This window comes from Chlamydotis macqueenii, chromosome 1 (assembly GCF_036417535.1).
Source record: "Chlamydotis macqueenii isolate bChlMac1 chromosome 1, bChlMac1.mat, whole genome shotgun sequence".
In the NCBI taxonomy this organism is placed as follows: domain Eukaryota; kingdom Metazoa; phylum Chordata; class Aves; order Otidiformes; family Otididae; genus Chlamydotis; species Chlamydotis macqueenii.
This window is the reverse complement of record NC_141556.1, coordinates 187,099,381-187,124,275: the sequence shown is the minus strand read 5'-3', so window position 1 is coordinate 187,124,275 and position 24,895 is coordinate 187,099,381. Positions and strand designations below refer to the sequence as shown.

General features: G+C 39.4%; 1 protein-coding gene across 2 annotated transcripts in view; it reads left to right on the top strand.

Annotated features, from left to right (window-relative positions):
- The window catches only part of ATP7B (ATPase copper transporting beta), a 28,180-nt gene extending 6,139 nt beyond the window's left edge, over positions 1 to 22,041 (top strand). The window contains exons 2-21 of one of the 2 annotated variants that reach the window (XM_086741956.1): positions 337 to 1,564; positions 3,276 to 3,512; positions 4,665 to 4,828; positions 5,690 to 5,851; positions 7,339 to 7,415; positions 7,797 to 7,971; positions 8,543 to 8,776; positions 8,974 to 9,065; positions 9,202 to 9,329; positions 10,494 to 10,648; positions 10,859 to 10,993; positions 11,742 to 11,936; positions 13,499 to 13,681; positions 15,224 to 15,422; positions 16,768 to 16,914; positions 18,179 to 18,321; positions 19,863 to 20,066; positions 20,177 to 20,294; positions 21,092 to 21,194; positions 21,636 to 22,041. In XM_086741956.1, coding sequence (XP_086598082.1) covers positions 337 to 1,564; positions 3,276 to 3,512; positions 4,665 to 4,828; positions 5,690 to 5,851; positions 7,339 to 7,415; positions 7,797 to 7,971; positions 8,543 to 8,776; positions 8,974 to 9,065; positions 9,202 to 9,329; positions 10,494 to 10,648; positions 10,859 to 10,993; positions 11,742 to 11,936; positions 13,499 to 13,681; positions 15,224 to 15,422; positions 16,768 to 16,914; positions 18,179 to 18,321; positions 19,863 to 20,066; positions 20,177 to 20,294; positions 21,092 to 21,194; positions 21,636 to 21,900 — 4,344 coding nt within the window. In that variant the 3' untranslated portion in view covers positions 21,901 to 22,041. Of the gene's footprint in view, positions 1 to 336; positions 1,565 to 3,275; positions 3,513 to 4,664; positions 4,833 to 5,689; positions 5,852 to 7,338; positions 7,416 to 7,796; positions 7,972 to 8,542; positions 8,777 to 8,973; positions 9,066 to 9,201; positions 9,330 to 10,493; positions 10,649 to 10,858; positions 10,994 to 11,741; positions 11,937 to 13,498; positions 13,682 to 15,223; positions 15,423 to 16,767; positions 16,915 to 18,178; positions 18,322 to 19,862; positions 20,067 to 20,176; positions 20,295 to 21,091; positions 21,195 to 21,635 lie in introns of both variants that reach the window. The other variant, XM_086741965.1, reaches the window with a different exon arrangement.
- The last annotated feature ends 2,854 nt before the right edge of the window (positions 22,042 to 24,895 follow it).

Below are 24,895 nucleotides of genomic sequence, written 5' to 3'. Positions count from 1 at the left end.
CTCAGGCTGCACAGTGAAAGTGCCCTGTAGCTGCAGAGAGCTCAAGTTTTAAGTGAATGGATTGGAAATATTGAGACAATTTTGCTTTTATATCCCTAGTGAGTATTTTTACAATTGCTGCTCAAGAGACATGTCAGAGGCCTGATTCATCATTGTGGTAATATGGCTAAATGGTAGTATTTTGAACGTGTAAGTTAACATTGTGAAGTGTTTTGGCAATATAGACTGACTTGACAGCATGTCTCATACGGGCTTGAGAACACTCGCAGAATATTACTGCTTTTACAGTGCTAAAGATGCATGCATTTTATTTTTATTTTTCCTCTTGCTCTTTAGGCTTTGTCCAACACTGATTCTCCTCCTGGCTGTGAGCTGGAGCCTACAATGAAACACAATTTTGCTTTTGACAACATGGGCTATGAAGAGAGCTTAGAAACTGTGCCCTCTCCATCTTCCCAAGAACACACTGTGACAGTCAACGTTGTGGGAATGACTTGCCAATCTTGTGTGCAGTCGATAGAAGGCCGAATTTCCAAGGTGAAGGGCATTGTGAGTATTAAAGTCTCCCTTGAACAGAACAAAGCTGTGATAAAGTATCTGCAGTCGGAAATAAGTCCTGAACAGATCTGCCAGGAAATTCAGGATATGGGCTTTGATGCCAACATAGCAGAAGAGAGGTTGACAACAGCAACCGTAAATTTGTCAAGCTTGAGAGAAGCAGTAGTTAAGCTCCGGGTGGGAGGTATGACATGCCAGTCCTGTGTCTCCAACATTGAAAGAAAGATTAGGAAACTGCATGGTGTTGTGAAAATCAAGGTGTCACTTGGTAACCAGGAAGCAATTATTGCTTACTATCCTTACATCATTCAGCCTGATGACCTCAAGAGCCATATCAGTAACCTGGGGTATGACTGCACCATTAAAAGTAAATCAACCCCTCTGAAGCTGGGTGTCCTCGATCTTGGGCGCCTGCAGAATGCAAACCTTAAAGAGACACCAGCAAGTCTGAAGAGTGACGGGGTGGATCCACTGGTCGACGAGATGAGTAGCACAACTACAGTGGTTGTACAGATAGAAGGCATGCACTGCAAGTCCTGTGTCAGAAACATTGAAGGAAATATATCAGATCTTCCTGGCATACAAAGTATTAAAGTGTCTTTGGAGCATAAACGTGCTGTTGTACAGTATAGCCCAAATTTAATTACCCTGTCAACTTTGCAGCAAGCTATTGAATCCCTTCCACCTGGAAACTTTAAAGTATGTTTCTTTAATGGTTCAGAAATTAATAAGGGAGCGTCTCCATCACCTGCTTTGCAGTGTGATCTCTTCAGAGAGTCGCTGCAAGACACGACATGCACAGCTGTTATTAGGATTGATGGCATGACCTGCAAGTCCTGTGTGCAGTCCATAGAAGGGACCATATCACAGAGACAAGGAGTGCAACGCATAGCAGTTTCTCTAGCTGATGGAACTGGGACCATACATTATGATCCAGCTGTCACTAATGGAGAAGAGTTAAGAGCTGCCATAGAAGACATGGGGTTTGATGCTTCTGTGCTGACAGGTAACTGGTTTTGCTTCTGTGGGTAGTGTGCCAAACTGGGCCATGTGACACCTGTGTTGAGACTCTCTTCTGGAGAGGAACCCTTAAAACAACACATAGGCATTATCTTTTCTAAGGGACTGGCCTGATCTAATTTCACTTAGCAAGGGAGAGAGATTTCAGCTGTGAAGCACCCTGTTTCAGCCCTTAGTAACTGCACTAGCGGGTAGAAGAGCTGGGTTACATTATGAAGCCAAAAGGTCTGAAGTTCAAGGCCAGGTTGGATGAGGCTCTGAGCAACCTGATCTAGTCGGAGATGTCCCTGCTTCTTGAAGGGGGGTTGGACTAGATGACCTTTGAAGGTCCCTTCCAACCCTAACCATTCTATGATTCTATGATTCTATGACCTTTGAAGGTCCCTTCCCACCCTAACCATTCTATGATTCTATAAAGTTGGTACAAGGTCCTTCAAATAGCCAATCCTCTTACCTCCTGAAGTAGGTTTCCTAGTATGTCTACAGGCTGCTGTGAGTAGATCTATCAAAGTGAATGTTTTAGTTTACGTTCCAAAATACTAAAAAAGTCCCACCACTTAATGAAATATCTTTCATTTAAAACCACTTTTTACCTAGATAAAATATCGTTTTTAGTGTGCTAATCCTTTGACCTTTATTTTTTGAGTATTTTTACCAGCTCTTCTTTACTAAGCTTTACTTTCAGCTAGATAAGTGCCAAAATGCTGGTACAGGTGGGAACAGATGCTTTAACATGTCAGCTGCAGAACAGTTTGTACATTTTGTAGATATGCTCAATGTTTAAGAGGTTGCTATGGTGCACAATCTCCTCTCTAGCTAATTTCAAATGTGGCAACATTTATCTGCTTCAACTCAATGGATTTGCTTTGAGATACTGATGTGTTTTACGTTGACTGAATTAGTTTGATCGCGACCGACCACACTCTATTTGCTTTTCTCATGGATCCAATCACTCTGAATCTATGGGACTACTACAAATGAGGAGAAGCCTGTATGTGGTGTTTAATTATGATATGTTTGGTTTATAATTTGTTGGTGGGAGACCTCCCGATTCATCTGTGGAAAAGGAGGGGAGCCCCTGTGTTTAATGTGTTCTGAAGCAACTCTTGCTCCTTTACACAAACCTCTGCCCAGGGAAGGCAGTTTGTGAACGCATCTGGAGCTCTTGGGTATTGGTTCAGTATCTGGTAAAGAACAAAAATGATTGCAACAGACTTGTATTTGTGGAAGTCCTCTAAGTGCTGCAAATACTTGTTTTGCAGTACTTGCAGCGTAAATATTGTGCCATAAAGAGAAACATTTTGAGAAGAGGTGCTGTGAGTCCTGCATAGATGACAACAAGTACAGAATGGATTCATTCTCTGTGCTGAATAAGGACCCTCTAGATACCGGTATATCTTTATTGAGTGGAGGTAACTGTCAGGTCTAGGCATTGAAATTAGAGGGAATTCGCCATCTGAGACTGGAAAACCAGTTCTGTAGAGTTAAATGGTCATGCAAGTGCTACTGGTGAGCATATATCGTTATACACATAGTAACCATCTATATTGTTTCCATGAAGAGACCAAGATTACTTTGTCACCTTTCAAACAACCAAGAGACTTTGCATGATTGATAAATGTGACCTACTTGTAGTTTTATATCATCCAATTGCACTGTAAAGAGTGTTTATTCAGTTTATTGTGCATTTGTTCAAGATACCGCCACTGGAGAATGCAGGGTCCAGCCTGATGCCAGCAATGCTGCCGTGCAGCCTCGAGCTCCAGAGCCTCCTCACCAAGGCTGTGCCTCAGATGCTCTTCCAGGCAGTCCTCACCTCGATGGGTCAAACCAGCCCAGCAGAGTGACAGCTGAAAAGTGTTTTTTACAAATCACGGGCATGACCTGTGCATCATGTGTGTCTACAATTGAAAGAAATTTGCAGAAAGAAGATGGTAATAAATTTAAGATTCCTATAATGAGTCTATAAGGGACTATGGGATAGAAAAGGTATTTAATGGGATTAATGGAAGAGGCTGTGTGTGGTACAACATCTGGACGTTAAAGAGACTTAATGCTCTTTCTTAATTGAATGATATCACTGTTTAACTATCATTCTGCACTGGTGGACAAACCCTATGGACTTACGCGTATTTTAATTGTTGTAATGTGATAAAAATTTCAAATAAGGCTTAAGACAAGAACAGAAAAATGGTTCCCATCTAGTGTTCAGGGCCTTACTGCTTTCCAGAGCAATCCATCTCTTCCAGAGCTGTTGAAAGCTCTGACACAATTGTGATGTGAAACACCCTTCAGGGCACATTTGCACAAGCAGGTACAAACAAATGTGTGGTTCCAGTGCCTGGGTAATTATATTAGCTCAGGCACAGCAAAGCTTATTACGTTAGAAATCTGCAGACTGGAGCTGCCTTTCCTCTGGCCATATAGAAGATGAGCAGATGAGCCTCAGCAAATGTCTGATTTAATTTGTGTAGGCATGCCTTTGGAGGGCTTTGCTTATTGATTCCTGTGCCCTCAGTTAGTCTCTCAGTGATGGTCTCACTGCCTTGATTTAAAAATCTGACAAACCATTAGCACTTCAGAACAATTTTTTTTTTTCCTGTGATTTTTTATGTTTTGCTTTTCAATTCTAAATGTAGATTTCTGTGGTTTTCTTTATTAAAAAAAAGAAAAAGGAAGAAAAAAAAACGAAGGGAAAAACAAGAAAAAGGCCTAGCATTGTGCTGTGGGGTTTGTTTAGAGCTTTCCAAACTTACATAGTCCAGGGTAGAGCTTGCAGCAATGACTGCAAAGATTGCTTCTGAACATCCTTTTTGTCTCATTAGATCATAGCAAAACTCACCTCCTTCCCTGTGTAACTCATGTGGTTCCTCTCCTTGCTAAAGGGAACTGCAGCGTGGCTGGATCTCAGTAAAAACTTTGCTGTTGTGGCTAGGTAACAACACTAAAAGGAGGCAGAGAGAAATCATTAGGCTTATAACATCTCTAAGTCGTTGCAGCCCTCATTGTCAATCACTTGTGATATTTACTTTTCTTCCCATCAAAGAAGCTACATTGTCTAATATTTTTAATTATTGCCACTGCAGGAATTGTTTCAGTGTTGGTAGCACTGATGGCAGGTAAAGCAGAGATAAAATACAAGCCAGAATTCATACAGCCTCTTGAAATAGCACAGCTGATCCAGAATTTGGGTTTTGAAGCTACCGTCATAGAAGATCACGCAGACACAGAAGGAAATGTGGAGCTTCTTGTAAGTCATGTGCATTTGAAATGATATGTTGGTTTTGGAAAAGCCAGGTCTGGAAGAAGCATTTTCTTGCAAATACTTTTGTTTAAGGAGTTGTGGCTTCAGCACGTCAGTCCTGGCTGGTGCCACTATTTTTTCGTAATTGCTGAAAAGATGAAATCAACTTGTCTTAGAAGAACCTGTCCAAAGGCACTGAAATAAAAAGTGATAGCTGTATGTCAGAATAGACTTTTCTTAGCAAGGAGAAATAAACCAGAACTTTTCTGTGAAGGCAATTCAGTCAACAGTACAGACTCTGAGCAACTGAGAATGTGTTGATAATGCCTGGGGCTCTGTACAGAAGTCTGAGAACTTTGGGTAAAATTAGTAAATTGTTTATATGAAGGACAGATCCTTCAAAAGTCTTTTTATTCTCTGACATCTGCCTACTGCAAGACAGGTAACGCCAGTCTGCAGTTGTACTAATAGAGCAGAAAGTGGGAGCATGCCTTACTGAAGCCACAGGAAACTTTAAGTGAGATGAGGTTACGCATGCAGAGTTTGACTTTGGCAATGTTAGTACAGCTATTGACAGAACTTTATTAGCAATACCATTACAGTAACTACAATGTACAAGTACATAGCTGTGTAAATAGCTGCTGGTTGCAGATTTTTATAATAAAAGTGGATATTTATGTTCTCAACTTGGTTTCATTTAAGACAACTCTACAAAATCATCATGCTGAGGCTTTGGGTCAGTACCAGCAGAGCTTGAATAGTCATTAGTACCTTTGTGACATGGGGAGGCCTTGTCTCAAATTCATCCCCAAATACTTTGTGAATGTAGCAGACTGCTAACTGTACCTAAATTTGTCTTTTCTTTAGATTACAGGGATGACTTGTGCTTCTTGTGTTCACAATATTGAATCCAAACTCATGAGAACGAATGGCATATTCTACGCCTCAGTTGCACTTGCTACTTGCAAAGCTCACATCCAGTTTGATCCTGAAATTACTGGACCTCGAGATATTATAAAAATAATTGAGGTAGACTTTAGAAATTTTTTATGTTTGGGCAATTATAAGGTGAAGCTAAAAAAGAAATAAAGCAGCTGATATTTGAGAGGTTTCACTGACTGTTGCAGATGACATCTGCCATATGTTTTTATGATTGTGTGGTGGAGCTACTGTGCTCCACAGTAGTGCATAGTATCCCAGGTTGTTACTCTAAAAAAACCCCCTAAAAACTACAAAAATAAACTTTTTTATCTATATCTAGTGAAAGGGTCATATAGTAATTCTTTGCAGTTCTGCTTGTAGAATCATGTATCTCTGATTTCCAGTCTTTTCGGTGAAGTGTTAATACTTCAGAAAAAAATACTACTTTCTCTTGCCAGTGAAGAAGGCTGTAAAAGGAGTTGTGCAACAGCTTATACCACAAGTATTGCATATCTCTGTATACACTGGCATTTATTCCCACATCAATTCAGAGAAGAACTTTTTAAACGAAAGAGCTAGTGATACAGCCACTAAAGGAAAAAAAAATCCTGGCTTGCCAGTAACCACACAGACCATAAAATCTGCTGCTACCATGGTCCAGGTGTGGACAAAACTTTTTCCTTCTCTGCGCCACCAGAAGGGAAGAGAACTTACTGTATGAGGCGCACACAGTGAGTAGTCAGGAAGATAGCAGAGACTGTTTGCCTTTCGTGTTCTAGAGTATTTACTCAGAAAAAAAGCTCCTAGACTGCAGAATGGATGCAGCAGCAGTGATTAACCTGTTAACTAGTAGACTCTTCAGGCTGGCAGAGTAGTTCTGTAAAGAGCATCTTGCCACAGGAGAATGTCATGGTGCAGATCCAAAGTTTAAATGTATCATGTTTTCAAGTGTGCTTTGGGTTTTTTGTGGCTTTGAGGGGTGAGGGCAGGGGGCTGATTCTACTGCAGTAACTCACCGAAGCATCCATCAAAACCGGCTTTTTGCATGTATTCATTTCTGGGATACTTTGCCTTGCATTTTGTTATTTTACAGGTTGAAACTTATTCTAGTCACTTTGATTTTCAACTGCAAGTTTATCTACTCAATTGTCTGTAGTGTTAAGGAGATGCTTGCAAGGTTGACTAGCGCAGTGGTTTGTACATTTTTGTCTTCCTTTGTGGTATTTCCCATTCTCTCATATTTATTGCAGTGGAGATGAAAGGCCATAAATTTCCCTTGTGGAGGAGGGCTGCAGAACTCCAGCTGTCAGTAGGAGCTTCCTATGCCTAAGAAATCTGGGATACTTACTGCATCTACACACTGTGTCCATGTATAGGTAGCAGAAATCCTTTGCAGTTCACATTTTGAGTACTGTCTGAAATACTCTCTCTTATTGGCAGGATCTAAAAATAAATAAGAAGTTGGCATTTATTAAATATGGAACAGTGTCCTTTTCTGACATTTCTTCTAAAAATAGTGTCATTTAAATATGCTATAAGTAATATGGTTAGTTTAATCAAAACTAACTCATCTTTCTTCCCTTTTCAATAAAAAGGAAATTGGCTTTCATGCTTCCGTGGCTAGAAGAGTTCCAAATGCACATAACTTGGATCATAAAAAAGAAATACAGCAGTAAGTATTTATCTTTCTCTCTCTTTAATGAACTTGTATAGATCATCTGTTGTAACTCGCTTCCCCCCTGCCCTCCCCGGCCCTGGACCTTCCCAGTTGATTTAGCTTATCCTTGTAAAGCATATTTAATTTTACAATTTGCCATTTTGGTTCAAGTGCTTTTAATACTTTCATTAGTTTCAGTTTTTAACTGATAGAAGTCTGTACAGTTAAACATGTAAGAGACACTGAAACTGTCCCGAACTGTTAGATCTTTCCCAAAGATCCCGAAGTTGTGTTAGTACAGTACTGATACCCCAAATTCTGCGCTGCGAGCTTACTGTTTGGCCTGAGTACTGTGGGGTATGTGACAACCAGGGATTTACAGCTTCTGCTTTTCAGGTGGAGGAAATCTTTCTTGTGCAGCCTACTGTTTGGTATCCCTGTCTTAATCCTAATGATTTATATGCTAATACCTGACGGTGAGCACCATGGATCTATGGTGCTGGAACAGAATCTCATTCCTGGATTATCTATTTTAAATCTTCTCTTCTTTGTCCTGTGCACTTTTGTTCAGGTATGTCCACAGTACTTCCTAGGGGTTTGCTTTCTATTAATCTCCCATTTATGTAATCTGATGTGATAAAGACAGGAGACAGGAAAGGTTTAGTAGATTAAACCTGCCCTTTTGTCCATACCGTTTGTGCAGAATGAAGTGGCATTTTTCTGCACGTTATCCATTCTGTTATTGCTCACAGCACTCCTGACAAAGTTGTGTCAGATAGTTTTCCAAGTGGGGGAGGTAATGGTAAAATGAAGAAATACCTGATCAGCTGCAAACTAATTGGGTAGCTACAGGTAACTGCCTTCAACTTCTATGCCTTGTTTACTTTGCGTTGCTGAGGAAAAGGATCATATTGAGCTGACGGAGTTGTTTTGAGAGCAAGGAAATGCAATTGAGAGGATGACAATGGAGTGAGCCTCCTAGTAGACCATTCCACTGGAGTTAGGTCAATATAAAATTTGCATGGGACAGCAATGCCTTCCCTTATATACTACGTGTTTATAATTCTACTGTATTGTATTAGGTACTCCCTGCTTTCACTCCTGTGATCATAATATGAGTCTGTCCATGCTTACACCAACAGTTTCTTGGTGGGTGGTACTTTTACGTACAAGCTTACAAATCACTGAGGCACAAGACGGCCAATATGGATGTGCTCATCGTGCTGGCCACGACGATTGCTTATGTGTATTCGTGTGTGATCCTGATGGTAGCGATAATTGAAAAGGCAGAGAAAAGCCCTGTCACTTTCTTTGACACTCCTCCGATGCTGTTCGTGTTCATTGCCCTTGGGAGATGGCTGGAACACATAGCCAAGGTAACTAATCTTCACTAAAAATTGTGCATTTATGATGAGAATAGAATAAAACTATTGAGAGGAATTTTGAGATAGATATTTCTGATATGTGTAGTAGCCTGTATTATGGTAATGTAGAGTTCATGGATCATTGTGTTAAATAGACATCAGCGTTCATATATCTCAGCATATCTTAAATATTTACCTCTGTTTCTTAGAGCAAGACGTCAGAAGCTCTTGCTAAACTTATATCTCTTCAAGCCACAGAAGCCACTGTGGTGACTCTTGGACCTGACCACTCTGTTGTCAGGTAAATATTTATGAACCCTTCAAAACCCCTGCCTGGGTGCACAGGCTAGGCTTGATGAAGTCAATGTGGAAGCATTATTATTCTATTGAAGCTGATACAGTAAATAATCTATCTGTTCCACTTGTGACTTTTGCAGGGAGGAGCAGGTAGCTGTTGAACTGGTTCAAAGGGGTGATATCGTAAAGGTTGTTCCTGGTGGAAAGTTCCCGGTGGATGGAAAGGTCATTGAAGGCAGTTCTATGGCAGATGAGTCTCTCATTACTGGTAACTTCCCTTACACTTATGCAAAGCAGTGAAATCTAGAACACTTTCTTACAAGAAAAGAGAGCAGACCCAACTAAATAGCCCCCAACCTTAACGGACACTGTGTCTGATCTTTGTGAGCTTGAATCCAAATCCTGTGTCTGCATATACCCTAAAAAAATTAAGAATTTCAGCTGTTTGGTCACTTTTACTAACATACTGATGGGACTGGTAGAGTCTAAACACTTTGTCATTATTTCAAAAATCTTATGGGAGAAATGAAATGTATTTGTAGAGATGGTACTTTCTCAGAAATAGCTTCTGAAGGGCGATGGGGAAATGTTACTGAGATGTTGGGGTGTTTACGCATGGGCACCAGACAGGGGTTCCAACAAGGATCACCCAGTGAGCAAGGAGAGGGAAAGAAAGCCTCACGACTTGATGCTCATTAAGGGTCATGCGACTTTTTCACAGCTTCTGACATTTTAATTTCATTTTGTAAATATAATAAGGATTTACTTTATCATGTAATTCTTATAAATAAGGTAAAGGATATAAAAAATTTACATTGTCACTAGCTTGATTGTTTTAGTTATGTATTTACTTTGCTTGGGGAACAGGCACACTCTTAATTTAAGAGAACCAGTCATTATCAGTAACCCTAAAAATAGGGAAAATAAAGATTTTGCAGAGCCAGTATTCTTGAAGAGGCAGTGTGAGAACAGAAGCTTTGCCACAGAGACAACTTTTTGAGACTTTGAAAACTGATGGTGGTGGAAATGGAGACAGATTGCTCAAACTCCCATGGCTGTGCAAAGTATTAATTGGAGAAATTCCTAGCAATTACAACCAATTTGCTCCTGGTCCTTTGAGGAGTGGCATACTGGAGGGTTAGGACTAAGGAAACAGCATTTCCTTTGAAACTAAACCTAGAAAAGGTTTGTAGAAGTATGACACCACTTATACATGTCTTTACTAGCCAGAGCTATACAATGACTAGATGACCTTTGAAGGTCCCTTCCAACCCTAACCATTCTATGATTCTATGATTCTAATATGTGATTTTTTTTTGTCATTATTGCTTAGCATACAGATTTTGCTAGCATAGAGTGAGCTGTGTGCTAATGGACTATGTTCACTGTTATTAGGAGTATTGGCTCCTTTATTCTTATCTTGTCTTTCTAGGGGAAGCTATGCCAGTCACTAAGAAGCCTGGGAGCACAGTGATTGCTGGTTCTATAAATGCACATGGCTCAGTTCTTGTTAATGCAACTCATGTTGGTAACGATACCACCCTGGCACAAATTGTAAAATTGGTGGAGGAAGCTCAGATGTCAAAGGTAAAAATAATAGAAAAGAAAACCTTATTCACAGATTTTAATTAAATAAGAAAATGATTCTAAGTTTTCATGTATTTACTTGTTCAGAAAACTGTGTTTTTCCAGACTTCAAAAAAGATTCAGATAAAGACTGTTAGATATTTCAATGAACTCTACATATTTACACATTTTGATCATAAAAATGCAAATACTTGTTCTTCTTTTTTATAGGCACCCATACAGCAACTGGCAGATAAGTTTAGTGGATATTTTGTTCCATTTATCATCATCATTTCAACAGTGACATTGATAGTATGGATCACAATTGGTTTTATAAACTTTGATGTTATTCAAAAATATTTTCCTGTAAGTAATTTCATTAAGAGCTGGATTTTGGTGTTAGGATATCTTCCAGTGTAACTAATATGCTGTCTGTATGTAGGGTTTGATGTTGCAACCTGACAAATACTTTTGTACAATGTGGTGTTTTCTACACAGAGCAGATAATTACACTAATTAAAATCTATCATCTGCAGGTATAAATATATTTTTGCATTTACCCCTTAGTTCTGCATGGGGTTCCTACAAACTGAAATAATTGGCAGTCTTTCTGGACTAAGTATGATCTATAACCACGCTGAAAGGAGCTGAGCCATTCATATCATGCTTGAATTTTTTTTGGACATCCTTGTTCGTGATGGCAGATAGTGAGTTTGGCTTTAGAAAGAAGATGAGCTTCTGTTATCATTAGGATGTGTATATCCTGTGCTCAGCAACTGTGGGGATCTATGTACCTGGAAATAGGATTCTCCTTTGCTAAGCTATAAAGGAAATGCCAGCAAGTTATATTGTTATCTGGGAGCCTGAGAGCAGAGTCAAGCATATGTGTGCTTGAGTGGCAAAAAACCCCCCAGAAAATACTGCCATAAACAATTCATAACATTGAACTTTCTCTACCATTACAGTCACAATAATATATTGCTTTCCTATGCTGGAGGTTTCCGGATAAATGTGTTTTTTGAAATGACTGTGATTGATTGTACATCTGTGTTATCTTCTATCAGCAATTATACTTCTCTTTCTTTTTTTTTCCCTTTCTTCCTTTTTCTTGTAGAATCAGAACAAACATGTTTCAAAAACTGAACTAATACTGAGGTTTGCGTTTCAAACCTCAATCACTGTGCTGAGCATTGCATGCCCCTGTTCTTTAGGCTTGGCTACCCCCACAGCTGTGATGGTGGGCACAGGAGTTGCTGCGCAGAATGGTATTCTCATCAAAGGTGGAAAACCCCTGGAAATGGCACACAAGGTTAGTAGTTCATTCTGTAATTTTGTACCTTACCCAGCTGTTACTACATGAAATAAAATTTCCCAGGGAGTCCTGCTGATCCAGATAAAGACTGCAGAATGTTGGGTTTGTACTTCTTTTTTTCTTTTTCCTATTAATTGCTGCTCATTAAGGTAAAGAAGCCAGATCTGACCTTCTTTCTTCAAAGCAGTCACAGCAAAATGTTGAGAGCCAACAATTCCTGCAGTCTTATGCCAGTGAGGCTGCTAATCTTCTGCATGACTTCAGAGGTTTCTGACTTTTGCATTCTCCTTACCTCTTCTGCAAAGACGCCAAATGATCCAATGTTTTCCTTCTTTCCTCAGAGGGCTGTTGTGAAATGTATATTGTTCATGACCAGTAGTTTAAAATGCAGGATGTAAAAGAATTAATTGAAGTTGGTTTAGTGTACAGAAAAAAAAGATGGGAGGGGGGCAGAAAAAGCCCTTCAAAGACAGAAAACTGATTAAAAGAGGAGGAGGAGATTGAAGGCAGAGGAGCAGAGGAGGTTTGACATGTCTACACCAATGAAAAGAATATGAGTTCAAACCATGCTATGGCAGACTGGATTAGACATATGCAGAACATTTTAAGTTAAAAGGATGGTAAGAATAAGTTAATCAGACTGATAATTCTTGTTCTTACTGGACATTACAAAGCATAGACTGGAAGTTTTTCCACAGCTCTGAAAAAAAAAAACAAACAAAAAAAAACAACCCAAAATGTCTGCTAATAAGTGTCAGGACATTTTACCTAGGGTCAGGGCTTGGAAAATTAGGTGACATGTTGGATTCTGCAACGTTGGTGGGGTGGAATAGCTGTGAATGAAAATAGTGCCTACTTTGTTGAGGTTTTTTTTTGGTTCTTGTGTTTGTCTGTGCTGTGTTTATTTTTAGGATTAGAATTTACTTTAGCTTTGGGTTTCAGTGTATGTGGGGCTGTGTTTTTTGTTTCATTCCTGATTTCTCAAGACCATTTGTGCTGGCTAACAAGTGATTGCTGAATTTGATGGATAGCATGAGGTTGGTTTTGGTTAGGTGGTTGTTTCTGGAACTTGTTGCAATTTTTTGCAATCTCCCCACTTGCTCTATCACCACATAACTCCCTGAGTTATCTTTCCTCACTGCTATTGTTAATTGTTTAGAACAGCATTTGTAAAAACCCTCCTTGCATCATATACCTTGTGGTAAAAGTGATTAAGGTGCCATTATGTGAATTCTGCGTGTGAATACATACACGCGCACAGAAAGGATAGTGCAAGTCCTGCAATGACTCTATTGCCTGAGATCCTGATACAGGTACAGGATGATGTTGTAGCTTCAGTGAAATCACTGTATGGGGAATGAATAAGAAAGCATAAGGAGACCTACTGTATAGACAGTTCAAGGTACATACAGAAATCTCTACTTTTGTCAGTTTGTTCTGTCTTGGTGTGGACGTCATTAGCTGATTATTAAGGTCTTGCCTGTATTTATGTGCCTAAAGCATATGAGCATCCCTGTGCTCACAGGGCTTAGGCAGTAACCCTGGTTTATTTCTTGCAGATCAAGACTGTGATGTTTGATAAAACTGGGACCATCACCTGCGGAGTTCCTAAAGTCATGAGGGTGCTTTTGCTGGGAGACACAGCTGTGCTCTCTCTGAAGAAGGTACTGGCAGTAGTTGGCACTGCAGAAGCCAGCAGTGAGCATCCTTTAGGAGTGGCGGTCACTAAATATTGCAAAGAGGTACTTAGCTTTTCTATTTCATCTAAGGCCTGAAGGGATCTGTGCAAATGCAGCAGTGTTGTATAAAATGAGCAACTGCCAGGACAGGCTTGCCTGAAAAATAACGGGCTGGAAAGCTGGCAGATTTTAAGATTGTGCATCTTAGTCTGGACAATACTAGAAGGCATATTCTAAGCTTTACTTTTCTGGTAGTGCTGTGGAGTTCTCAAGCAAAATCTTACAAAGTTTTTCCTGAACTAGTGGGAAAATAAGGATTGTGGAATATGTGCAGGAGGAATACTTACTCTTAAAATAGCATTGTGAAGCAAATGCCTGTGGTGACATTTCCTATGTTACCTGACTGTAGTAACTTCTATTAGTCACTTGCTTATCTGAATAGATTAGGTCAAAACTTTAAAACCTGAATATTACACTGTGATATTTGTGAATTTCACAAATGAATGGATTACTCAAGTCTTTGCAAATTTTGCACATCCTCAAAGGTCATTCATATATTGCAGGTGTTCCTCAAATGATTCAGGAAGAATGAAAGCACAAATAGTAACCAAAATAGGATGCTGGGTTTAAATAAATAATTTATTTCTGCTAAGATAAGTCATTAATTGATTTATGGAAAAAAATATTGGCAAGAATATATCAAACTTATTAGCGTTAAATGTTTCAGTGGTAAAATTTAGAAATTAACATATAAACTTAGAGGGAAAAAAAAGAGTATGGGTAATGACTCAGTTGCCTCTGTTGTATTTTGCATTTTCTGTTTTTAAATTTATCTTAGTTCCCTGACGCTTCTGTATTCATCCCATGCACCAGTTATTACTGGATCGTGGCTTATATGAATTGCAATGCTATACTGTTTGCTAATAGTCTTACCACCTGCCTTATCCCTGTATTGTAAAAAAGTCACTGAGAGGTACATGTAATTCCAACAGCCCAATATAACTTGCTTATAAATGCGTATTTCTCAATTCTTTTTGTAACGCAGAAGGTCCTGGTAATCCATCTTCTCATCTTGAAGGTACTGACTGGCTTCTCTCTCTAACTGGACAGAACGATTCAGTTTCCTTATCATCCAGCCAGATCACTCCAGGAATTAGATACAGTTTTTCACTGTACTTTTACATATATACAAAAAGCTTACACATATGTAAAGCTAGTTGTCTGTGAGGCTAATTAGAAATTACATCTTTTCAGAAGCTGTATGGCTTATTGTTATAGTATTTCTCTTTAGTTCCTAGTCTTGGCTGAGGGCATGAACCACCACTGTAGCTGCTTTCTCCTTGAACTACCAGGAGAATCTGTCCTTTATGGTTTGCTGGTGCTAGGGCAGAGACCTGGATGTGATCTGTATGCTGCCCCTTTCTATAAGTCTAAACTACAGCACGTCCAGAACATCCTTATTTTTAGTTTTGCACTACTAATACTCCATGCTGCTTTTCCATCAGTCAAGAGGAAGAATGAGGCCTCTTTTCAGCAGGAATTATCTAATAACTGTACCCAACATGGGCAGCACAGACTGATGATGAACTCTGGTTACATCCACAGGAGCTTGGCTCTCAGAGCCTGGGATACTGCACCGAGTTCCAGGCAGTCCCGGGCTGTGGCATCAGCTGCAAAGTCGGAGGTGTTGAGGCTGTCCTGGGCATGGCCGAGGAGGATCTCAATAAACTGGATGCTAACGGGAGCAGGGACAGCAGTGCTCCTATGGGAGATAACACGCTGATCACACTCTCTGACTCACATGGTATGTCTGTCCCCAAAGTGACCACCAGCCACAATGCGAGACATAATGAATCAACAGTGCCAATCACTGTAAAACAATCCTATCGAACTAGGAAAAACAGAAAGGTGGATTTATGGCAGAAGGAGGCAAAGAACATGAGGGACAAAAATGTACCTTAACAAAAATTGAAGCTCTCTCTTTCTCCTATTTTCAATCTCTCTGCAATTCAGAAATTTAAATAAGATACTTAGATACTACAGTGATGGGTACTTGAAAAGTCCATAGAAAGGATAGGCAATAAGGCATACCCTGCAATGTTTCTTTTGCATAGAATGGCCCTGCAGAGAGCAAAGTTTACCAATTAGCATTATCTTCCCATTTAGAGCAGTTACTTTTAACATATGTTATCTTACTGCTACTTTTTATATTTTACCCTTTAGTTCCATATTAACAGGGACCATTTTTTTTCTGTTCATATATCTCTCAAGGCACTTAATTAAAAAAAAATCTATTCAGCAGATGCACAATAAAGTGTGTTCTATCCTCAAACTGAGTTTCAGTGCCTGATGGTTTTGATTAGACCAATACATTTGGGCTTTGTTTTGGGCTCTATGGAAGCCACTTTGCTCTTTTGTAGTGTAGGAGAGAAAGAAAAAGTATTTAAAGCCTTCCTTAAGAAGCTCATCAGTTCTCTTCAGAAGACTGTGGCTCTCCTGACCTTTTTTTTTTGAGAAAGCTATTAGAAGAATTAATTAAAATAAGAACTTTATCAGAACTGTGCCGTTTCTGAATGGTGTTAATGTAATATTTTCTCACCTGCTTCATAATGGCTCTTGTGAAGTTGGATTGAATTCACAATGAGGTGCTCTACATACTGTTTCATTGTTTGTTAGAACAAAACTTCTTTTTTTTTCTTGCCAGAAATAGCCTTTGTATTTGAAAGAAGTCATTAGTTGTGAGAATAAAGCAGCATGACATTTATGAAATGTGCATGCTGCACTTTTACAGAAAAACAATGCCAACTGGCAAAGGCAAATACAGGCAAATACCATTAAGTTCATGACACAATTCTGTGTATAAAGAGGCACAGATTGAGTCTTGAAGGAGAAAACTTTTATGAGGCTGTCTTCAGGTAATGCCTATGCATTTGTGTTTGGCCATTACGTGAGCACTTCAAGAAGACTAATTCTGTTTGTGTCTTGGATGTGATCATTGCCAGTCCAGAACACACACACACACACACGCAAATTAGGAAAATCTCTTCAGAATACCTCTCTATAGCTAGTGCAGCCTGACATTGTTGTCCTCAAACATCTTTAGCTTGTGTTCACTTTTTGCTATTTTTTCTTTTTGTCTGTGCACAAAGGTCCATCAGCTTCTCATACATACTCGGTGTTGATTGGAAATCGTGAGTGGATGCGACGCAATGGCTTACATATTGCAAATGACGTAAATGATGCAATGACAGACCATGAAATGAAAGGCCAGACTGCCATACTAGTGGCTATAGATGGTAACTGCTGTTCTTTGGAGTGACTTAATGAGTATCAATTGATCCTACCACAGAACAGATAAAAACAAACTCTGGAGCAATTGATCAGTGGTTTAGTGTCGAGAAACTACTAATCCTTTAGTGCCGAACTGCTTGTGAACTGCAAAGTATCAAGGTGTTCTTAAAAGAAGCTTTCACCTCAGAATGGTGTTTATAAGACTTTGTTGGGTAATTTTTAATTTAAGTATTAATTTCTGAACCTCCTGTTGTCTAGGATTGTTGTTCAGAAAAGCAGTGCCAGTGCAGTGCCATGTGCCATCCTGACTTTACTTCACTTAAGGATCACTGACCAACCTATTGCATCACTGATTTCAAAACATTTCGTGAACAAACATGATGATTCATTAGATCATTCAAGTATAATAGATTAGACTAAGTGAATTTTGCCAGAGGGGTTCTGTTCTATGCTACGCAGAGAGAGATCCCAGGCAATACCTTAATATGAGAAACTGCTGTAATAGTGATAGATTGCCAGTGCATCTGTAATCTTGAAGTGGGGCCTCTGATTCAATTACTGAAGAAATATTCTTGGTGCTCCTACAGAGTGATTTTTAGAGACATTTGCATGACTTAGCCTGAGCACCATCCTCAGTCCAGCAAAATCAAGTGCTCTTAACATGGAAATAAACTGGTGTTCCTATTGCTGCTGGTGATAGCAAATAGAGATACAGGGATGTAAAACCTACTTAAGTTCTTACTTTTGAAAGGTAACATGCAATAATAAACCAATGTGAGATTTTTGTAAGTCACGTGAAGGAAACATGGATGGACCTTTGAGTCAATGTGTTGAAAGGCAGGTGCCTGCATACCTCTGTATGAAAGTAATTAATTATAATAGAGATCCAACCCTGAAGGATTAGAGGACATAAAACCAGATACTCTATATGCCTCCTCCTGGAGGAGTGGCTTCAACATCTGACCTGGGCAGAAATACCTAAACTTTCTCTGGCCCGCTATCATATTTGTTGGTACCATAAAACCCAGAAGTCAGGCATGTTTAAAAGGTACCCTTGTCTTCTCCCCTTCCTCCTGGTCCCTAAATATCAAAGGTGTTTGTTATTTGATCCGAAACAGATAAATTAGAAAATTGTGGGTGTTTGTAAGAAAAGACACCATAACTTAGGCAACCGTAGACAGTTGTTTGGCTGAGTGTCAATATTGCCCAGAATGTGTTATTTCACATTTTCCCACAGCTCTCTCTAACAGAGGACATTTCCTTGTGCAGGCGTGTTGTGTGGAATGATTGCAATAGCAGACACCGTCAAACAGGAGGCAGCCCTTGCTGTGCACACACTGAAAAACATGGGAATAGATGTGGTTCTGATAACAGGGGACAACAGAAAAACTGCAAAAGCCATTGCTACTCAGGTATGTGCTTCTTTACCTTTTTAAAAAAAAATACATTATGAGATTCTAAAACTCTGCTTACTCCAGTGAATTTGGAGCATGGACTCAAGAGTTTCCCTGGATATGTTAAATGATGACTAATTTTATTGAATTGGACTGAAAAATCAAGTTGGGTCCTATAGCATAGTAAAGCCCAGTGGCTGCATTAAGATCCCTCTGAAGACAAGCACTCAATACTTCTCCGGAGGTACAGAGTTTCTTGCAGTAATTAGTCCGTTGCTGAACTGAAGCCTCATGATTCCCTTCCCTGGTGGACAGTTATTTGGTAGTGATGAAGTTCCTTTAAGGTCCAGTCCTGTTCCCAATAAGGAAGGTGGGGATTTGTCAACTTTAAGGGTTACATAGTAATAACAATAAGAATTAGTTACCAAGCATAGCAGTTTAGAAGTCTAAAAGGGTTTCTATGAGATTTCCTTGATCTCAAAGTATAAATGTTGCTCCAAAGGCAAAGCCAATTTCTCACTCTACCTTGCTGCATTTCCACGCTCTCAATTTTATTTTCCCTCTTTCTCTTCTAATCCATCTACTTCTAATCTACCGTGTGCCACCTTGCTTTCCTCAGGTATCCCACCACACAGCCAGCACTGTGGTATGCACGTGTGTTGTGAGGTCTGTTTTCTTTCTCACTGTGATGCTTTAATCCTTCTTCTATTTTGTTTCACACTTTTGCTGTATTCAATTGTGGTAAAGTGCTTTCCCACCCAACTTTATTTGTTAAGAGAAGTCTTTTAGAAACAAGTTTCAATTTATGGTTCCAGGCACCCAGGTGAAGTTTTTAAACAAGGTTAGTCTGGACCAGCCTACATTTTCATTGAATTTTTGCCACTTGCTTCCTTTCCAATGCAAAAATGGTACACAAGTCCTAAAAACTTTAAAAATGTTACTTTTTCAAAAGTTTAAAGAGCTTCTACCTTGTGTAGTGAAAAGCTGATCTCTGCCTGGTGAGGCAGCCAAACCAGGGGCATTATCCCAGCCCTCTTTAGTGCACGCACTTGTTTTTCAACGATAGTGCTGAAGCCATTGGTAGCAACTCCGTATTAGTTGAGACGTGAATGGGTAGAAGCATTTAGCAACCATCTGCTTTATTTTCATAATCTCCCCTAGTGTTATGAATCATACATGCATGGTTCCTGTGTTACATTTCACTGAAGCCTTTTTGGGTGCATCTAACAGCATGATTAGCTGAAAACTGGCTCTTTTAACCATCAAACCTTTGTTGCCAGAACAGTAGAGCTTCAAAAGCCCTGCAGAGAATGACAAAAAAAGGCAGAGCATGGTCTGCCAGCACCTCTGCAGTAAAGATGGAGGGGGGTAATCAGTCCCTTTCTTATGCCAAAGGCATGTTGCTCTTCAGAGTTCTGCGTAGCTTCCAAGACTTGCCTCCACTGGGATCAGTTTGGTTGATCTTCCTTTGTTTCTCTTTCACCCAGAACAGCAAATAACTCTTCCTTTCAGCATGAATCATATCACCAACTGAGGTGTATTTCTTTCTTTGTACATAGGTTGGGATCAAAAAAGTCTTTGCTGAGGTCCTTCCTTCTCACAAGGTTGCAAAAATCCAGGAGCTCCAAAGTGGGAAGAGGAAGGTTGCGATGGTTGGTGATGGAGTCAATGATTCCCCTGCACTAGCCAGGGCCGATGTTGGAATTGCAATTGGAACAGGCACCGACGTTGCCATTGAAGCAGCAGATGTTGTTCTTATCCGAGTGAGCACTACGGTTTTGACCTGTCCTCTTGTATCACTGACACTCCTCTTTTTGGCTGGGTATTCTGAAGACTGCATGTGGAAAACTTTTAGTGCTTTTCTATCTTGCAGAATGACTTGCTGGATGTAGTTGCCAGTATTCACTTATCGAAGAGAACAGTTCGAAGAATACGAATAAATCTGATTCTTGCCTTAATTTATAATCTGCTTGGAATACCCATAGCAGCAGGTATGTGACTGCCAGAGCTCAGCTTGCTGAAGACAACAGCACAATTGAGCTCTGTGGTGCCTCTCACAGCATTTCCTGCTCAAGGAACCAAAGAGAGTTTCCCAGAGTATTTAAAACTTAGTAGAAGGTGGACAAAATAAATATGTTCTTTTGTTGTTTTTATTTTTTTTCATGCTGTAGAAAAACATCCTTGTTCCCCAAATTTTAAACTCTTAGGAATAACTTCTCATATGATGAAATAAAAAACATGCTCTTATTTCACATAGCAATACTTGGGGATTCATTTCTGTATATTCAAACCCAGCTCTAATCAGAGATACCATCCTGCTTCTGGATGTTCCCTCTGTTATTCACTCCAAAGCACACATTTTCTCTCCTACTGCTTGCATTCTCTCTGCTTCTGTCAGATAGCTTCTCATGCTCCAAATTGCTCCTTAAAACTTACTTCAAGTATTCCTCTTTTTCTTTATGAGTAATTTCTCCCTCCTTTGCCTGGACTATTGCCTTGTCTTTCTGTTGCTTTTGCTTTGTTTCATATGTGCAGAATAGCTGAACGGGACAAATAGTCTTACCTTGTGGCCACAGTCTTGTAGCTGAATTGATGCAAAGGTCATCCCTTGCAATAGAAGCAACATATTTAAAAATAAGTGAGTAAATATATGTCAATCTAGTTGTGTGTATGAAGGTCTCACCAAGTCATGTTGTAGAACTACCGATCTGTTCTATGATATGCAGGGTCAGAAATGTCTGTATTGGGACAGGCGGCTTTGGCTGATGTCCATATGTTTTTTTGCTAGGTGTGTTCATGCCTGTTGGCCTTGTGCTTCAGCCTTGGATGGGATCGGCTGCAATGGCAGCTTCTTCTGTATCTGTCGTGCTGTCTTCCCTGCAGTTGAAATGGCAAGTTGTCTTATACTAATCCATTGTGGAACTGTAGGCAGCACTGCTGCTGAAACTCAAGAGAGACGTTACTACATGATAATACATATGTGAAGAAGACCATGCGTACTTGCCATTGCTTGGCTTTTTTTGACCTAGAGTACATTGAATCAAACAGTGATTTTTTTCAGTCAAGTCTATTCCCTTGCAATTGTCTATCATGAACCCTCTCATAATTCAGCAAACTCATAAATTTTCTTAAAGAATTTCACTTTGAAAGTCCCTCTCTTTTACCATTGAAATGTCTTAATCCCATGTGACCAGTACTTTTAGCCATTAACATTGTGTCTGATGTGCAGGTAACATCTAGGATATCAGAAGTTTCTGATTTGTCCTAACGCTGAAAATGCTTCTACACATTGACCTCTTGGTACTAAACATCTTTTCACTTTCTCTTCTTAGTTATAAGAAGCCAGACACAGAAAGTTATGAAGCACAAGCTCAAGGCTGCATGAAGCCACTTACTCCTTCCCAAATCAGTGTTCATATTGGAATGGATGATAGAAGGAGAGATTCATCCAGACCGGCTCCTTGGGATCAGATCAGCCAAGTGTCTCTCTCGTCCTTGACTTCTGACAAGCTGCCAAGATGTAATGGTTTTGTTGAGGAGGAAGGGGACAAGTGGTCATTGCTCATAAATGAGGGAGATGAAGAACAGTACATCTGAAGCACTGTATTCTTAGTACAGCAGGAAATGTTCCTTCTCACCAGTGATGGAAGGGACCAAGTTATGCTATCAAGAACTTCAAGGTTGTAAGTGAAGTCCTTCCTTTAGCTCACAAAACAATTGCAACTCAGATTGATGTTGGGTTGTGTGGATTGTGGATTTTTTCAGGACACCAGTTATTTCTAGTCATGGAAAGAATCTGTGGCTCTACAGTGAACTGGCTCCTTTACACACAGTGATTAGTGAAATGATGTAAAATTGTAATTTTCAAAGTCTAAAAGAGTTTCTCTCTTCTGTTTTTTTTTTTTTTCTGGGCACCAAATTTGATAGCTTACACTCTTTCTAACTTTATTGTTTCAAAAGCATATGAAGCAAAAGTATTTTCAGAGAGCTGTCAAATACTAATTTCTGTGTCTGAGTGAAAATATCCACGGCATTGTATTTTTATACAGAATCCTGACTAGTCACGTTAGTGTGAGACCACTTTGTATTTAGGATTTATGTGCATCTCCTTGGACCAAAAATGCTTCAACATTTCACCAACTATAACTCTCTGAAAGGTCTCTTTCAAAGATTTTCACTTTCTTTCAGGTATTGCATCTTTTTAATGCACATTTCCATTGCTAAAATTGTTCTGTTATTCCCACTTCTCTCCTAGATTTTATCTTTTGCTCCATATGAGCTCTGTTTTCCACTTTCTTTGCACAAGATATCTGCTATGAGTTATTATTATGTTTACAGATATTCCTGTTTGGGACAAACTCCTTTAAGTCACCAGGAACTTTTCCATCCCTATTAAAGTCCACAAAGGCAGAGCAATTCCTGGTCCAAGTTAGCACATCATTTTCCTGTGGATACCTTGCAGGATGCTGTGAAGCTCCTGACTATTAGGCAGTTGTCTGCTTCTTCCCTCTGACAGAGTGAAGAATTTATGCCAGTGTGAGTGAAGGTGGTATTTACCATGGTGTGACTCGGAGCAGAACTATCACTGGTGTGACTCCAGCATGGCTGAATGGAGTGAGTTAATTGCATAAATTAACCCTAACTTGCTGGTTGCTTAAAATGGAGCCAAAAGTTTAAATGTTAAAGGTGGAAAAATGGCCCTAAAATGCGAGGCTGCTATTTGCTATCATATAAATATCCTTTTCTGATGACAGAAGGACTTGAACTAAGATTTTTAATAGCTTGAATTTTAATGTAAATTTGTATTAATGTTTTAAATTGGTTTTAATTTCCCTCTTTGCTCTGGTTTCATGAGAAATCAAGGTGCTGAGCAACCCTTTTTTTACTCTAACGTTTTTACCAAAGCTTGCAGTAACTTTATCACTGTGAATGTAAAATTCATCCCTTGCCACTTTTCAGTCAGGATAGTAGGATTCAGTGGCTTCGGTGCACTGATTCTGGTCCTGGAGTGCTGCGTTGCTCAACTGTGGGACTCTGAAGCAAGCAGAACGGAGTTTTATAGTCTGATCTAAAAAGTGAAAGAACAGGAATTACTGTGCTAAGCCATGTGAAATAACCACTTAATTTCACTCACTTAAATACAGAACTGTTTCCAACATGGGTTCAAATCCTACTCCTCCTAAAGTAAAAATGAAAAATAAGTCAGAGAGGAAAAGAACTGTGCTTAAAGCATTGAGCAGGGCTTCCTATTCTCTCTTCCTCTTAATACTGTATTTTAGCTTTCCTTAGCAAACATTGATGGTACTGTCTTAAATATAATTACAAATCCATTTTAAAACAGTAAAATCTCTTTACATGTGTAGAGATTACTTTCACAGCACACACACTTTTCAAATACACCATAGGTTCCTATGCACGTCCCCATGGAGAAGATGGTCTACTGTTTCACTGTTTTATGTTTTCTTACTGGTGCTTACAGTAAAAATACTGTGTTTTTTTAAACAAAAACAAACAAACAAACAACTTTGTGTCTTTGTTTTTCTTTTTTTTTGGAGGTGTACAGCAAAAAATAAAAAAGAGCATAAGCGGTGATTGTTGAATTGCAGGATACATTTACACAGGACGGATTTTGTGACTGCTTTGTGATCTATTTCAGAGAGGATATATAGCTGGGGAAAAAGACAGTTTTGTGTTGTATGTTGAGGCAGGTGAGGTTGCAAGCATCTTGCTGGGTGGAATTAGGATTCAAAATCATTGTGAGAAATTGGACAGAACTGACAAACTTTGAAAACAGGAAAGAGAGGAATTAAAGGTCAGCTTGGCAGAAGAATGCCAGGTAGTTGGCTGGCATTCATTTTGTGACCCATTCTTACAACACAGTGGTGCTGCAAAATGAACAGAAACTTTATATAAAGACTGTATCATCCATGTAACATAAAATACCTCTTTCTGTTCAGGTCTGGAGAGGCATCAGCTATGAGGTCTAGTTCTATATCTTATACTTGTTAGGAAAAACTGGAGACAGTTCAGAGAAGAGCAATGAGATTTAACAGAAATCTAGAAAACATGAGAACATAAGTACATGAGAATGAGAAATATAAGAAGATTGAAGGAGTTTGAGTAGGTTTGCCTACAGAATATTCAAAGGAAATCCAAGCCTCCAAACACAAAGAAAATAATTTATTCCTTTCATCTTTTCAGTGTCTTTTGTGTTCATGGTGGCTAGAACAAGAAATAATAGGCTTATTGAATCAAAGAAGATTTAGATTAGTCACCAGGGAGGAACTGTGTAACAGGAAGGATTATGGTGCACTGGAGGAGATCGCCAAGGGGGACTCTTCGGATGTGAGTGGCAATCAGGCACATATCTGATGAAAATATGTTAGCCAGAGGTGAATCCTGCCTTGGACTGGTGACTGGACAATCTCCTGACCTTCTCTCCAACTGACCTTTCTCTTATTTCTGTGAATGTAATATGAACTGGAAAATTAGTGGAGCAGAGGACTGGTCACACTGTCCTGCTCTCAAGAAGTGCCAAAGGACTGGAAGAAAGATCGACTTTGACTTTATTTAATAACTTGAAATGAATTGG